The sequence below is a fragment of the Pseudophryne corroboree genome, chromosome 5 (genome assembly GCF_028390025.1).
Source record: "Pseudophryne corroboree isolate aPseCor3 chromosome 5, aPseCor3.hap2, whole genome shotgun sequence".
Taxonomy (NCBI): Eukaryota; Metazoa; Chordata; class Amphibia; order Anura; family Myobatrachidae; genus Pseudophryne; species Pseudophryne corroboree.
The window spans coordinates 297,338,812-297,355,568 of NC_086448.1; the positions used below are offsets into that span (position 1 = coordinate 297,338,812).

At 44.9% G+C, this 16,757-nt stretch overlaps 1 protein-coding gene across 3 annotated transcripts in view; it reads right to left on the minus strand.

Annotated features, from left to right (window-relative positions):
- Positions 1 to 16,757, minus strand: part of CUL1 (cullin 1) — a 198,271-nt gene that overhangs the window by 25,006 nt on the left and 156,508 nt on the right. For all 3 annotated transcript variants that reach the window (XM_063922435.1, XM_063922436.1, XM_063922434.1), the window contains 3 exons: positions 8,209 to 8,340; positions 7,984 to 8,076; positions 7,588 to 7,635 (listed from right to left, as the gene is read on the minus strand). In XM_063922435.1, the coding sequence (XP_063778505.1) occupies positions 7,588 to 7,635; positions 7,984 to 8,076; positions 8,209 to 8,340 (273 nt within the window). The remainder of the gene's footprint in view (positions 1 to 7,587; positions 7,636 to 7,983; positions 8,077 to 8,208; positions 8,341 to 16,757) is intronic.

Genomic DNA, 16,757 nt, shown 5'->3' on the forward strand with positions numbered 1-16,757 from the left:
CAGTAGTTTTTCCTGCACCGAACATAATACCCTTTTTTGTGGTACCTGGGGTACTATCAGAAATGTGTAATACATTTTTCATTGCCTCAATCATGTAACGGGTGGACCTATTGGAGGGTACACTAGTCTCATAGTCGTCGACACTGGAGTCGGTATCCGTGTCGACATCTGTGTCTGCCATCTGAGGTAGCGGGCGTTTTAAAGCCCCTGATGACATTTGAGACGCTGGAACAGTCACAAGCTGAGTAGCCGGCTGTCCTATGTCGTCAAACCTTTTATGTAAGGAGCTGACACTGTCACGTAATTCCTTCCATAAGTCCATCCACACAGGTGTCGACCCCTCAGGGGGTGACAACATATTTAATGGCATTTGCTCTGCCTCCACATAAATTTTCCTCATCATACATGTCGACACAGCAGTACCGACACACAGCACACACACAGGGAATGCTCTGACAGAGGACAGGACCCCACAAAACCCTTTGGGGAGACAGAGGGAGAGTATGCCAGCACACACCAGAGCGCTATATACCACAGGGATATCAACTATAAAGAGTGTTTTCCCTTATAGCTGCATATATATATTATACTGTGCCTAAATTTGTGCCCCCCCCTCTCTTTTTTACCCTTTCTGTAGTGCAGGACTGTAGGGGAGAGCCAGGGAGCGATCCTTCCAGCGGAGCTGTGAGGGAAAATGGCGCCAGTGTGCTGAGGGAGATGGCTCCGCCCCTTTTTCGGCAGGCTTTCTCCCGCTTTTTGTGTTTTTCTGGCAGGGGTAATTTACACCCATATAGCCTCTGGGGCTATATATGGTGTCAGTTTTGCCAGCCAAGGTGTTAATATTGCTGCTCAGGGCGCCCCCCCCCCCAGCGCCCTGCACCCATCAGTGACCGAAGTGTGTGGTGTGCATGAGGAGCAATGGCGCACAGCTGCAGTGCTATGCGCTACCTTGGAGAAGACAGAAGTCTTCAGCCGCCGATTTTCCGGACCTTCTTCCTTCTGGCTCTGTAAGGGGGACGGCGGCGCGGCTCCGGGAACGGACGACGAGGTCGGGTCCTGTGTGCGATCCCTCTGGAGCTAATGGTGTCCAGTAGCCTAAGAAGCCCAAGCTACCACCACTTAGGTAGGTTCGCTTCTTCTCCCCTTAGTCCCTCGCTGCAGTGAGCCTGTTGCCAGCAGGTCTCACTGTAAAATAAAAAACTTAAACTATACTTTCTTTCTAGGAGCTCAGGAGAGCCCCTAGTGTGCATCCAGCTCGGCCGGGCACAGAAATCTAACTGAGGCTTGGAGGAGGGTCATAGGGGGAGGAGCCAGTGCACACCAGATAGACCTAAATCTTTCTTTAGATGTGCCCAGTCTCCTGCGGAGCCGTCTATTCCCCATGGTCCTTACGGAGTCCCCAGCATCCACTAGGACGTCAGAGAAACAAAGACTCTGTTTTCCTGACCCTAGCCGTTCTGGCTACATAAACCTTCAAAGCCCTGACCACATCAAGCAACTCGGAATCCTCCAAGTCAGTAGTAGCCACAGGTACCACAATAGGTTGGTTTATATGAAAAGATGAAACCACTTTCGGCAGGAATTGTGGACGGGTCCTCAATTCTGCTCTATCCGCATGGAAAACCATATAGGGGCTTTTATGTGACAAAGCCGCCAATTCGGACACGCCTAGCCGAAGCCAAGGCTAGTAGCATGACACCTTCCACGTGAGATATTTCAATTCCACCGTTTTGAGTAGTTCAAACCAGTGGGATTTCAGGAAACTCAACACCACGTTAAGATCCCAAGGTGCCACTTGAGGCACAAAAGGGGGCTGGATATGCAGCACTCCCTTTACAAACGTCTGAACTTCAGGTAGAGAAGCCAGCTCTTTTTGAAAGAAAATGGGTAGGGCCGAAATCTGGACCTTAATGGAACCCAATTTTAGGCCCAAAGTCATTCCTGACCGTAGGAAGTGAAGGAAACGGCCCAGCTGGAATTCCTCCGTAGGGGCATTCCTGGCCTCACACCAAGCAACATATTTTCGCCATATACGGTGATAATGTTGAGCGGTCACGTCCTTCCTAGCCATTATCAGCGTAGGAATAACCTCATCCGGAATGCCTTTCTCTGCTAGGATCCGGCGTTCAACCGCCATGCCGTCAAACGCAACAAGTCTTGGAACAGACAGGGCCCCTGTTGCAACAAGTCCTGTCTTAGAGGAAGAGGCCACGGGTCCTCTGTGAGCATTTCTTGCAGATCCGGATACCAAGTCCTTCTTAGCCAATCCGGAACAATGAGTATTGTTCTCATTCCTCTTTTTCTTATGATTCTCAGCACCTTGGGTATGAGAGGAAGAGGAGGAAATACATAAACCGACTGGAACACCCACGGTGTCACTAGTGCATCCACAGCTATCGCCTGAGGGTCCCTTGACCTGGCGCAATACCTCTGTAGCTTTTTGTTGGAGGCGGGATGCCATCATGTCCACCTGTGGCAGTTCCCACCGACTTGCAATCTGCGTGAAGACTTCTTGATGAAGTCCCCACTCTCCCGGGTGGAGGTCGTGCCTGCTGAGGAAGTCTGCTTCCCAGTTGTCCACTCCCGGGATGAACACTGCTGACAGTGCGCTTACGTGATTCTCCGCCCAGCGAAGAATTCTGGTGGCTTCCGCCATTGCCACCCTGCTCCTTGTGCCGCCTTGTCGGTTTACATGAGCCACAGCGGTGATGTTGTCTGACTGTGAAGGCAAGTCTCCTGACTTGACCACAGACCTTGGAAATTTCTTCCCTGTGTGACCGCCCCCCACCCTCGGAGGCTTGCATCCGTGGTCACCAGGACCCAGTCCTGAATGCCGAATCTGCGGCCCTCGAGAAGGTGAGCACTCTGCAGCCACCACAGGAGAGAAACCCTGGGCCTGGGGGATAGGGTGATTAACCGATGCATCTGAAGATGTGATCCGGACCATTTGTCCAGTAGGTCCCATTGAAAGGTCCTCGCATGGAACCTGCCGAAGGGAATGGCCTCGTATGATGCCACCATCTTTCCCAGGACTCGGGTCCTGTGTGCGATCCCTCTGGAGCTAATGGTGTCCAGTAGCCTAAGATGCCCAAGCTACCACCACTTAGGTAGGTTCGCTTCTTCTCCCCTTAGTCCCTCGCTGCAGTGAGCCTGTTGCCAGCAGGTCTCACTGTAAAATAAAAAACCTAAACTATACTTTCTTTCTAACAGGTGTCAGTAAACTGACACCTGTTTTGGTTTTAACAGGTTTCTGACCAGTGTAATGAGTTCCTGAGCTTTCTCTATCAGGAGATAAACCCTTTTCGGATAATTGTGACCCCTTGCTTCCGCAGGAGTACCATCATTTCTGCCATTACCTTGGTAAATATTCTCGGAGCCGTGGAGAGACCAAACGGCAACGTCTGAAATTGGTAATGACAATCCTGTACCACAAATCTGAGGTACGCCTGATGAGGTGGATAAATGGGGACATGAAGGTATGCATCCTTTATGTCCAGAGACACCATAAAATCCCCCCCTTCCAGGCTTGCGATGACCGCTCTCAGCGATTCCATCTTGAACCGGAACCTTTTCAGGTACATATTCAGGGATTTTAAATTCAATATGGGTGTGACCGAACCGTCCGGTTTCGGGACTACAACATGGTCGAATAATAACCCCCTCCTTGTTGAAGGAGGGGAACCTTGACCACCACCTGTTGAAGATACAATTTGTGAATTGCAGTTAACACTATTTCCCTCTCGAGGGGGGAAGCTGGCAGGGCCGATTTGAGGTATCTGTGAGAGGGTATCTCTTCGAATTCCAGCTTGTATCCCTGAGACACAATATCTATTGCCCAGGGATCCAACTGGGAGTGAACCCACTTGTGGCTGAAATTTCAGAGACGCGTCCCCACCGGGCCTAGCTCCGCCTGTGGAGCCCCAGCGTCATGCGGTGGATTTTGTGGAAGCCGGGGAGGACTTCTGTTCCTGGGAACTAGCTGTGTTGTGCAGCTTCTTTCTTCTGCCCCTACCCCTGGCAAGAAAGGACGCACCTCAGACTTTCTTGCTTTTCTGTGATCGAAAGGACTGCATTTGGTAATACGGTGCTTTCTTAGGTTGTGAGGACACACATGGCAAAAAATTTGACTTTCCAGCAGTAGCTGTGGAGACCAGGTCCGAGAGACCCTCCCCAAACAATTCCTCACCCTTGTAAGGTAAAACCTCCATGTGCCTTTTTGAGTCTGCATCACCTGTCCATTGCCGAGTCCACAGGACCCTTCTGGCAGAAATCGACATAGCATTTATTCTAGAACCCAGTAGACTAATGTCTCTTTGAGCATCTCTCATATATAGGACAGCGTCTTTTATATGCCCCAGGGTCATTAATATAGTATCCTTGTCTAAGGTATCAAGTTCCTCAGACAGGGTGTCCGTCCATGCTGCTACAGCACTACACACCCAGGCCGACGCGATCGCCGGCCTCAGTAAGGTACCCGAATGTGTATAAATGGACTTCAGTGTACCCTCTTGCTTTCTATCCGCAGCATCTTTGAGGGTAGCCGTATCCTGTGACGGCAGGGCTACCTTCTTGGATAAGCGTGTTAAAGCTTTGTCCACCTTAGGGGAGGATTCCCAGCGTAACCTGTCCGTTGGCGGGAAAGGATATGCCATAAGAATCAGTTTGGAAATCTGCAGTTTTTTATCTGGAGATTCCCAAGCTTTTTCACATAACTCATTTAGCTCGTGTGAAGGGGGAAAGGTCACCACCTGCCTCTTTTCCCCATACATATGAACCCTCTTGTCAGGGACTGGGGTTTCCTCTGTGATGTGCAACACATCCTTAATTGCTATAATCATATAACGGATGGATTTAGCCAATTTTGGCTGTAACTTTGCATTATCGTAATCGACACTGGAATCAGAATCCATGTCGGTATCTGTGCCAACAATTTGGGATAGTGGGCGCTTCGGAGACCCTGACTGCCTCTGCGACATAGGATCAGGCACGGGCTGAGACCCTGACTGTCCTGAGGCTTCAGCTTTTTCCAACCTTTTATGCAAGGAATTAACATTATCATTTAAAACCTTCCACATATCCATCCAATCAGATGTCGGCGCCGTCGGCGGAGACACCACATTCATTTGCTCCCGCTCTGCTTCCACATAGCCTTCCTCGTCAAACATGTCGACACAAGCGTACCGACACACCACACACACAGGGAATGCCCTTTTTGAAGACAGTTCCCCCACAAGGCCCTTTGGAGAGACAGAGAGAGAGTATGCCAGCACACACCCCAGCGCTATAAACCCAGGAATAACACAGTAACTTAATGTTAACCCAGTAGCTGCTGTTATATTGATTTTTGCGCCTAATTATGTGCCCCCCCTCTCTTTTTACCCTCTTCTACCGTGTATCTGCAGGGAAGAGCCTGGGGAGCTTCCTCTCAGCGGAGCTGTGGAGAAAAAATGGCGCTGATGAGTGCTGAGGAAGAAGCCCCGCCCCCTCGACGGCGGGCTTCTGTCCCGCTTAAATATGTATTTTCTTGGCAGGGGGCTCACACATATATACAGTGCCCAACTGTATATATGTTCACTTTTGCCAAAAAGAGGTCCAAATGCTGCCCAGGACGCCCCCCCCCCTGCATTCTTACAGTGACCGGAGTGTGTGAGGTGTGTGGGAGCAATGGCGCACAGCTGCAGTGCTGTGCGTTACCACAGTGAAGACCGGAGTCTTCTGCCGCCGATTTCGAAGTCTTCTTGCTTCTCATGCTCACCAGGCTTCTGTCTTCCGGCTCTGGGATCGGACGACGGCGGCGCGGCTCTGGGATCGGACGACGAGGGTGAGATCCTGTGTACGATCCCTCTGGAGCTAATGGTGTCCAGTAGCCTAAGTAGCAGGACCTAGCTTCAGAGAGAAGGGCTGCTTCTCTCCCCTCTGTCCCACGATGCAGGGAGTCTGTTGCCAGCAGAGCTCCCTGAAAATAAAAAAACCTAACAAAATACTTTCTCACAGCAAGCTCAGGAGAGCTCACTGAAAAGCACCCAGCTCGTCCGGGCACAGATTCAAACTGAGGTCTGGAGGAGGGACATAGAGGGAGGAGCCAGAGCACACCAGAATCTAAATTCTTTCTTAAAGTGCCCATGTCTCCTGCGGAGCCCGTCTATTCCCCATGGTCCTTACGGAGTCCCCAGCATCCACTAGGACGTTAGAGAAAATGCTTTAAGCTGCATTTTAACAGTCCGTGGTGGATCTCCTGCTTGTTGACGAGTTGGGATCAATATGCCAGTGGTCAGAATACCAACTAGATTATGAAAATCCCGACAGGGGTAAGTAAGTATACTTACATTCCCTCCATACCTCCCAACCCTCCCTTTCCACAGCCTAACCCTAACTCTCCTCGGGGCTGCCTAAAACTATCCCCCCTTCCTGCAGCCTAAACCTAACCTCCTGACCGGATCCCTTGTTGACACTATGAATGACAAACAAGCGTATGCATCCAGAGAAACCACCTTTTCCTGGGACTGCCTGTCCAGCAGTTATTAGCAGTACATTGTATTCGCTTGAGTGGCAGATTTTAGGTAAACTCTCCCACTTGAAGTGCAGCTATAAAAAAGCAGCTGCATAGACTGAGCCACCCAGCCCACCAGGCTTTAGGGTACTTTTATATTACTTTTAGATTAGACCTATTACATAATGCAAGGCTAGCCACATCGTGTCCACCACCCCTACCATGTCACATACACATTGAGAATAATATCCAGGCCACATTACACATCCCCACTGCACCTTTAAATCTTTCTCGATCTCTAACTTCCTAAAACGTTTACTTTATCATCAAACAAGTCTGCATGAGATACTGAGAATGCAACTGAGTAGTGTAGAAGCAAGACACAAAAGATGTCTAGGTATGTTCACCAATTTGCTAACAGACATTTCCTTATGAACTCATTTATCTTACAATGTGTCCATTTACTAACTGTATTATATCAGACAGCCATATTTCTGGAGACTAAACCGCACTGAGGCCTCTGCTCACCCACTGTGGCTTCTGAATCAGATTACCAAGTGGTTTTGAAACAGACAAGCAGTGGGGAGATGGGCTACTATAGCAATCTGCCCTGTAACAGCCCACTGCACCCACCCCGTGTGAGTACAATAATTAAATGGTTAAAGGACGCCAAGGCCCAGTGCGCCTGAGGATGTGACATGGTTTGATTGTTGGCATTTGATTTTTGTTGAATGAAGGTTTGGGAGTTTTGCATGTGGCTTTGATAATTGTGGGTAAGAGGGGTTAAATTTGTGCCTAGATGATGGTTGTGTTAAAGTCAATAAGATTCCGTGGTGTTTCAAGGTTTCTTATTGAGAGTCAGGGTTTTTGTATTTCTCTTGGATTTTCTTGTAGAGTAGATGGATTTCCCACATCTTACCTGCTTCCTAGTCAAGTGGGCAGGATGGGAAGATAATCAACGGAATCGAAGTTCTGTGTGAAAGGGGCGGCGCTAATGATGCGAGAACCCTGTCCCAACCCCCAAAGTGTCCAGCAGTGTTCTCTCTCCGGGAGAAAGAGGAGACACAAAAAGACACAAATGGGTACAATACACTTACCAATAACTTTGATTTCAGTAATATTTGTAGCACTTGTACCAAGATGTCCTGTAATAGAAAAAGATATAAATATTTTATACAATATAAATCTTTACGAGATAAGCTCTCGGAACCATAAGAAAATCCACCCTAATATATGAAGTAGGCAATGGGAGCGGGTATATAAAGTGAGTTGGACAGCATGCATGTTACAGACCACAAATGGGTCATTCCATGAAAATGGTCTTTTTATGTAACATTTCTTACCAGTTTTCATGACAAGCTTTGCATCAAAATGAAAGCATATCATGTACCACACAAACATTTACTTTCACATGAAACATATTTCAAAATGTAACGTTTGTTACCATGGAATGACCCAATATAGATTTAAAAAGTAGAATATCCCAACGGTACCATTTTTATCTGCGTGCTGTCTGTCAGCTGCTGCACTGTATAGGCATCTTCTGTGTTATACTGAAGCAGGATTGCCATCTGGAATGTGGATGCCTAAAACAGAGAATAAATGTCACACTTGGGTTTCTTAATCACACAAATTAACAAATGCCAGCTTCAATGTAGTATCAAACTCAGGCAAAAGGATAAACAAAAACTTCATTTTATCCTTCTGCAAATACCCACCTGCAAGGTGTATCTGTTTTTAAAACAGTTGGTAACCAATTCCCCTTTGGATAACTGATATAACCAAGTCAGTTTTCTCCCACTGTGACGACTGGCATAAAAAGCTGTAAACCTCTGGTAACTTCGTTCCAGCTGGAAGAAATAAAAAAATAAGATTTTACTTACCGGTAAATCTATTTCTCGTAGTCCGTAGAGGATGCTGGGGACTCCGTAAGGACCATGGGGAAAGATGGGCTCCGCAGGAGACATGGGCACTTTAAGAAAGAATTTAGTTCCTGGTGTGCACTGGCTCCTCCCTCTATGCCCCTCCTCCAGACCTCAGTTAGAGAAACTGTGCCCAGAGGAGATGGACAGTACGAGGAAAGGATTTTGTTAATCCAAGGGCAAGATTCATACCAGCCACACCAATCACACCGTATAACTTGTGATATACTACCCAGTTAACAGTATGAAACCAACATAGCATCAGTGCAAGACCGATGCAACTTTAACGTAACCCTTATTGAAGCAATAACTATATACAAGTATTGAACACAAGAAAGAAGGAACCCCTGGTGCGCTAAAATACTGATAGCAGCCTTAGAGGCCAATAAAGAACCTTTCACCGTGATTCTAAAATGGTACACTAGAAATGGAAAACTTGGAACTCCACGTGGCGCTATTTAAATACCATCAGGAAAAAACTTACACGGTATAATCACATGCAATTTCAGATTCTCACAATTGTATCAATTGGGACCATAGCCAATGTAGTCACATGGAGATTGCAGATCTAACAGCTGGCTTGATTTAAGAACAGAACTAAAAGATATAAAATGTACAATACATAGTGCAAAACTGTTTAAAATTTGTATGGGTTTTTTGGGTTGTATCAGTCCCACTCACATAAGGATGTAATTTTAACGCATGTAGACCATCACAGAGAATGAAGGATGGTATTCACTTTATGCAGAATCTTCCTCCTCAGTACACTTTGAATAAAAAATAATAGTAATAGTGCAACACCGTCTTTAGGATAAAGACAAATAATTTAATAGAATGCACTCACAAAATATCTAATTTAAAAACAGCAAAAAGTATTGAAGACGTCCACATGGTTTGGGCTGCTGGCCCCGGGTATAGTCACCACAAAAGTCCCAGTGTCCCAAAGTCTTTCACCGGCTAGGGCAGCAGCTCCTCCACAGATACACGTCCGGCACGTCTCCCTGCTCAAGCGCTTTCGGACTTACGTCCTTCTTCAGAAGCATGGGAGCTAAAGTGTCCAGTTCCTCCTTAAATAGCACCTTAATTGGCACTAACTCGAAACTCCTGCTGTAACCGGAGCTTTTTTTCCCCTTCCCGGAAGTCACGGCCCCCGGAAGTGACGTATCGGGGAATGCCGTGCGGGTCAGATTCCTTCTCATGCGTCTCAAGTATACCAATATGAGACGCTTGTATTCCCCATCCGCCGGAAATGATGTTAGCAGGAAATAGCCATGCGTTCCATGGCTTAGTATTTGCGTTCCACCGCGGATTCCTCCATAATTCACCAATACTCGTTCATAATATAGAATAAAAACAATAAATAATCTCAGAATATATAAAAAAATGATCAGCAACATGTATAATATAATAAAAAGTAACATATACACTATAAAAACCATTTTAGTTCAAAGTCACTGTTAAGACCAAGAGGTACTAAAGATTTTAATTTATAGATCCACTTCATCTCTGTTTTTGAAAGGATTGTTTCTATTTCTTTATTGCGTGGTGGGGGATTGATGACTTGAATTCCCCAAAAGGTTTTAAAATTAGGATTGGAAGAATGTTTATCTTTAAAATGTGCAGAAACTGTGTGAGTTTCCAACCCTTTCCTAACATTATAGGTATGTTCATATAATCTGGTTTTCAAATTGCGGCTGGTTTTACCAATATAAAATCAAGCCGCAATCACACTCCAACGCATATATCACATTGCGTGAATTGCACGTAATAAAATCACTAATTGGGTATGTAGTACCATTAACTGTAAATTCCTTAAGTTTACTTGGTCCACTAGTGCATTTGCACATAGCGCACAGACCACATCTATAGAAGCCTTTGCTTCTGATACTGCTTCTTTTTATAGGTTCTATGGAACTGTGTACTAAACGATCTTTAATTGACTTCGAACGCCTATAAATAAACTTAGGTCTTGCCGGTAATAAATCTCCAAGAACCGGGTCTTTGGTCAAAACCTTCCAATGCTTTTTTATTACGGATTCAATCTCCTTATGTTGTGTTCAAAACTGTTGTTTCACCTGGACCCTATTGCTGCTTTAATATGTTTACCTTCAGGGATAATAGACGAGTCCTATTTGATGAGATGTTTAAAGGAGAAGAAGCTGACTCCTCTTTGTGTGATGAGGATTTATCCGTAGTGTTGCACAAATTGGACTCAGCACTGATTAAGGAGAATCGTTTATGGTGGGAAATCAATACGTTAGAAAGGTATCAAAACGAGAAATTGATTCCCAAGGGTTTACAAGTCTCTAAGGAACCGTCGTTTGGTTCTTCCAATGCTGAGTTCAGAAAAGAGTGGAATTCAATATTGGACCATTGTTCTTTGAGATTGATGGAATTAATTGTATCAGAAAGAAAAAAAGATCTCCAGAAACTTAATGAGGAGATCTCTAACCTTCGTGTTACAATTGACCCACTAATAGGGATAAAAGAGGTTAAGGAAGCGGAACTAGAGATAGTACGTAAATTAAATAAGGAAACCAGGGAAATTAAAGAAAGGAAGAAAAGAAAGTACCTCCGAGATAAGGGTCTTTTAAACCTGGACTCCAATAACATTGAATCTAGGTCACCAGAAAAAGCCCTAAATAAGAGGGGGGCACAAAAGGAGACAAATCCTGTTAAGACAAAAAATGGGAGATGGGAAGAATCAAGACCCAGAAGGGATCGATTTAGACCAAATTGGAAGTGGAGAGATAATACAAGGAGTCAATTTCAGAAAAACTATGGTCAGGAAAACTATAGGAAAGGTTTTAGGAATAATCACTATTGGAATAAAGAAAGGGATGAGTGGGACCAAAGAGAGGACCAATGGGGAAGAAATCTCCAATCAGACAATCATTATAGGTCCGGTTTTTTAGACCGAACCCCTCGGCGGAGGGGATTTGTCTAATTGATAAGGGTCAACCTACCAAATTAACTAAGTCTACTCAGAATAAACGGAAGGTCACTACTAAAAGGGGTAAAAGGGGAGGTGTTAAAAAGAAAAAAACCCCAACAAAAATTAAATCAATCACCCTTAATAAAACATCCAATGATTCCGTCAAGATATTTAATCTGAGTAAAAGGGTTCTAACAATGGAGGAGAAAAGGGTACTTACTAGAGGACTAAAGTTCGCACCAACCAGCCAGTTAGAACCCTTCGAGTTTTATATAGACCTTCAAAAGTTCATACGTAAACTTACGTTGAAAAAGTTTTTCATTAACAAAGGAGAACCATCGAGTGAGAGTGTCGGAGGTTCATCCAACTCTCAATTTAAACCTAAATCAACCTTCTACCCATCACATGTGAAGGGGAGTTTTATCGACTGTTTCAGTAAGATGGTTTTGGATGAAGTCGAAACCACTTTACGGAAGAAACGGAAGAAGTGTAATCTGACAAAAAAAGAATGGATAGCTTTAAAATCACTAAGGGATGACACTAATTTAATAATTAAGCCCGCCGATAAAGGCGGCGGAGTGGTACTCATGGATAAGACTGACTATGTAGCAGAGCTGGATCGACAATTGGGAGATGGTGTTACCTATTTAAAGATCAAATCCGATCCCACTAGTAAGATTAGTGAGGCATTGCATAAATTAACTACTGAAGCACTTGCGAATAATATCATCACCAAAGACGAATTTGAATTCATTAATATCAAACAACCATCTATCCCCACGATTTACTGCCTGCCTAAGATCCATAAGGACCCTTTACACCCGCCGGGTAGACCTATTGTGTCAGGGACCAACAGCATTACGTCCAATTTATCAATGATTATTGATCATTATCTTCAGCCGTTGGTCAAAGAGACTAAGTCTTATTTGAAAGATACTGGTCATTTATTAAATCTGCTGGAGGATTTTAATTGGAAGAGTAACTATTTCCTTGTGAGTGCAGATGTGTCAACTCTATACACCATTATTGCAGAGGATAAGGGATTGGAAGCAGTGTCCCATTTTTTAGACAAATCCGATTATACCAGTGATTTAAAAGATTTCATTAAAGAGGGCATAAAATTTATTCTTCGGAATAATTATTTTATCTTCATTGGTAATTATTACCTCCAGCGGGTAGGTACAGCCATGGGCACCAGGTTCGCCCCCAGTTACGCAAATCTATTTATGGCCTACTGGGAAGATCTTGTAGTATGGCCAGATGGTGTTCTGGGGGCGGGCCTGGTGCATTGGCGTCGCTTTATTGACGATATTTGGTTCATTTGGGAGGGCAGTCGGGATGACCTAAGTTCTTTCTTGACTTCCCTTGATGGTAATATGTTCAATATCAAGTTATCTTCAGTTGTCAGCGATAAGGAAATTACCTTTTTGGACTTATGCCTATATGTTGAGAATGGTTCATTAAGAACCAAATTGTATCGCAAACCAACTGACTCCAACAGTTTCATCGAACGTACAAGCCAACATCATGAAAATTGGCTAGATGGAATTCCCTACAGCCAATTAATCAGGGTTAAGAGGAACTGTACCGACCCCGAGATCTGTGCTGTACAATCAAAGGAACTTACTGATAGACTGTTGGAGAAAGGTTACTCTAATGAATTATTAGTGAAGGCCCAAGACAATGTTGATGGTATCCTGAGAAAGGACTTAATACAGGGTAGAAGGTGTGAAAAAATAAAAGATGAAGATTTTAAATGGTCCTTTATAATGGGATTTAATTCACAACATAAGGAGATTGAATCCGTAATAAAAAAGCATTGGAAGGTTTTGACCAAAGACCCGGTTCTTGGAGATTTATTACCGGCAAGACCTAAGTTTATTTATAGGCGTTCGAAGTCAATTAAAGATCGTTTAGTACACAGTTCCATAGAACCTATAAAAAGAAGCAGTATCAGAAGCAAAGGCTTCTATAGATGTGGTCTGTGCGCTATGTGCAAATGCACTAGTGGACCAAGTAAACTTAAGGAATTTACAGTTAATGGTACTACATACCCAATTAGTGATTTTATTACGTGCAATTCACGCAATGTGATATATGCGTTGGAGTGTGATTGCGGCTTGATTTATATTGGTAAAACCAGCCGCAATTTGAAAACCAGATTATATGAACATACCTATAATGTTAGGAAAGGGTTGGAAACTCACACAGTTTCTGCACATTTTAAAGATAAACATTCTTCCAATCCTAATCATTTTAAAACCTTTTGGGGAATTCAAGTCATCAATCCCACACCACGCAATAAAGAAATAGAAACAATCCTTTCAAAAACAGAGATGAAGTGGATCTATAAATTAAAATCTTTAGTACCTCTTGGTCTTAACAGTGACTTTGAACTAAAATGGTTTTTATAGTGTATATATGTTACTTTTTATTATATTATACATGTTGCTGATCATTTTTTTATATATTCTGAGATTATTTATTGTTTTTATTCTATATTATGAACGAGTATTGGTGAATTATGGAGGAATCCGCGGTGGAACGCAAATACTAAGCCATGGAACGCATGGCTATTTCCTGCTAACATCATTTCCGGCGGATGGGGAATACATGCGTCTCATATTGGTATACTTGAGACGCATGAGAAGGAATCTGACCCGCACGGCATTCCCCGATACGTCACTTCCGGGGGCCGTGACTTCCGGGAAGGGGAAAAAAAGCTCCGGTTACAGCAGGAGTTTCGAGTTAGTGCCAATTAAGGTGCTATTTAAGGAGGAACTGGACACTTTAGCTCCCATGCTTCTGAAGAAGGACGTAAGTCCGAAAGCGCTTGAGCAGGGAGACGTGCCGGACGTGTATCTGTGGAGGAGCTGCTGCCCTAGCCGGTGAAAGACTTTGGGACACTTGGACTTTTGTGGTGACTATACCCGGGGCCAGCAGCCCAAACCATGTGGACGTCTTCAATACTTTTTGCTGTTTTTAAATTAGATATTTTGTGAGTGCATTCTATTAAATTATTTGTCTTTATCCTAAAGACGGTGTTGCACTATTACTATTATTTTTTATTCAAAGTGTACTGAGGAGGAAGATTCTGCATAAAGTGAATACCATCCTTCATTCTCTGTGATGGTCTACATGCGTTAAAATTACATCCTTATGTGAGTGGGACTGATACAACCCAAAAAACCCATACAAATTTTAAACCGTTTTGCACTATGTATTGTACATTTTATATCTTTTAGTTCTGTTCTTAAATCAAGCCAGCTGTTAGATCTGCAATCTCCATGTGACTACATTGGCTATGGTCCCAATTGATACAATTGTGAGAATCTGAAATTGCATGTGATTATACCGTGTAAGTTTTTTCCTGATGGTATTTAAATAGCGCCACGTGGAGTTCCAAGTTTTCCATTTCTTATATACAAGTATTGCAGAAGAAGTCCGCACTTGGGATGGGCGCCCAGCATCCTCTACGGACTACGAGAAATAGATTTACCGGTAAGTAAAATCTTATTTTCTCTAACGTCCTAGAGGATGCTGGGGACTCCGTAAGGACCATGGGGATTATACCAAAGCTCCCAAACGGGCGGGAGAGTGCGGATGACTCTGCAGCACCGATTGAGCAAACAGGAGGTACTCCTCAGCCAGGGTATCAAACTTATAGAATTTTGCAAAAGTGTTTGAACCCTACCAAGTAGCAGCTCGACACAGCTGTAGTGCTGAGACCCCAAGAAGAGCCCACCTTCCTAGTGGAATGGGCCTTGACCAATTTTGGTAACGGCAATCCAGCCGTATAATGCGCTTGCTGAATCGTGTTACAAATCCAGCGAGCAATAGTTTGCTTTGAAGCAGGGGCACCAATCTTGTTGGATGCATACAGGACAAACAGCGCTTCAGTTTTCCTGACTCTAGCCGTTCTGGCCACGTAAATATTCAAAGCCCTGACCACATCCAGTAACTCGGAATCCTCCAAGTCACGAGTAGCCATAGGCACCACAATACGCTGGTTCATATGAAAAGATACCACTTTCGGCAGAAATGGCGAACGGGTCCGCAATTCTGCTCTATCCATATGGAAAACCAGATAGGGGCTTTTATGTGACAAAACCGCCAATTCTGACACACGCCCAGCCGAAGCAAAGGCTAATAACATGAACACCTTCCACGTGAGATATTTAACTCCACCGTTTTAAGTGGTTCAAACCAGTGTGACTTTAGGAAACTTAACACCACGTTAAGATCCCAAGGTGCCACCGGAGGCACAAAAGGAGGCTAAATATGCAGCACTCCTTTTACAAACGTCTGAACTTCTGGTAGAGAAGCCAATTCTTTTTGAAAGAAAGTGGATAGGGCCGAAATCTGGACCTTAATGGAGCCTAACTTTAGGCCCAAATTCACTCCAGACTGTAGGAAGTGAAGAAAACGGCCCAGCTGGAATTCTTCCGTAGGAGCATTCCTGGCCTCACACCAAGAAACATATTTTCGCCAAATACGGTGATAATGTTTAGATGTCACGTCCTTACTAGCCTTTATCAGCGTAGGAATGACATCATCCTGAATGCCTTTCTCTGCTAGGATCTGGCGTTCAACCGCCATGCCGTCAAACGCAGCCGCGGCAAATCTTGGAACAGAAAGGGCCCCTGTTGTAACAGGTCCTGTCTTATAGGAAGAGGCCACGGATCTTCTGTGAGCAGTTCTTGCAGATCTGGGTTCCAGGTCCTTCGTGGCCAATCTGGAACAATGAGGATTGTTCTCACTCCTCTTTTTCTTATAATCCTCAACACCTTGGGTATGAGAGGAAGGAGGAAGAAACACAGAGTGACTGGAACACCCACGGTGTCACCAGGGCGTCTACAGCTACTGCCTGAGGGTCTCTTGACCTGGCGCAGTACCTCTGTAGCTTTTTGTTGAGGCGGGATGCCATCATGTCCACCTGTGGCAGTTCCCACCGACTTGCAATCTGTGCGAAAACTTCGTGATGAAGTCCCAACTCCCCCGGGTGTAGGTCGTGTCTGCTGAGGAAGTCTGCTTCCCAGTTGTCCACTCCCGGAATGAACACTGCTGACAGTGCGCTTACATGATTCTCCGCCCAGCGAAGAATTCTGGTGGCTTCCACCACTGCCACTCTGCTCCTTGTGCCGCCTTGGCGGTTTACATGAGCCACTGTGGTGATGTTATCTGACTGGATCAGAACTGGTTGGTCGCGAAGTAAGGTCTCCGCTTGACGTAGGGCGTTGTATATGGCCCTTAGCTCCAGGATGTTGATGTGAAGACAAGTCTCTTGACTTGACCAAAGACCCTGGAAATTTCTTCCCTGTGTGACTGCTCCCCAGCCTCGGAGGCTCGCGTCCGTGGTCACCAGGATCCAGTCCTGAATGCCGAATCTGCGGCCCTCTAGAAGGTGAGC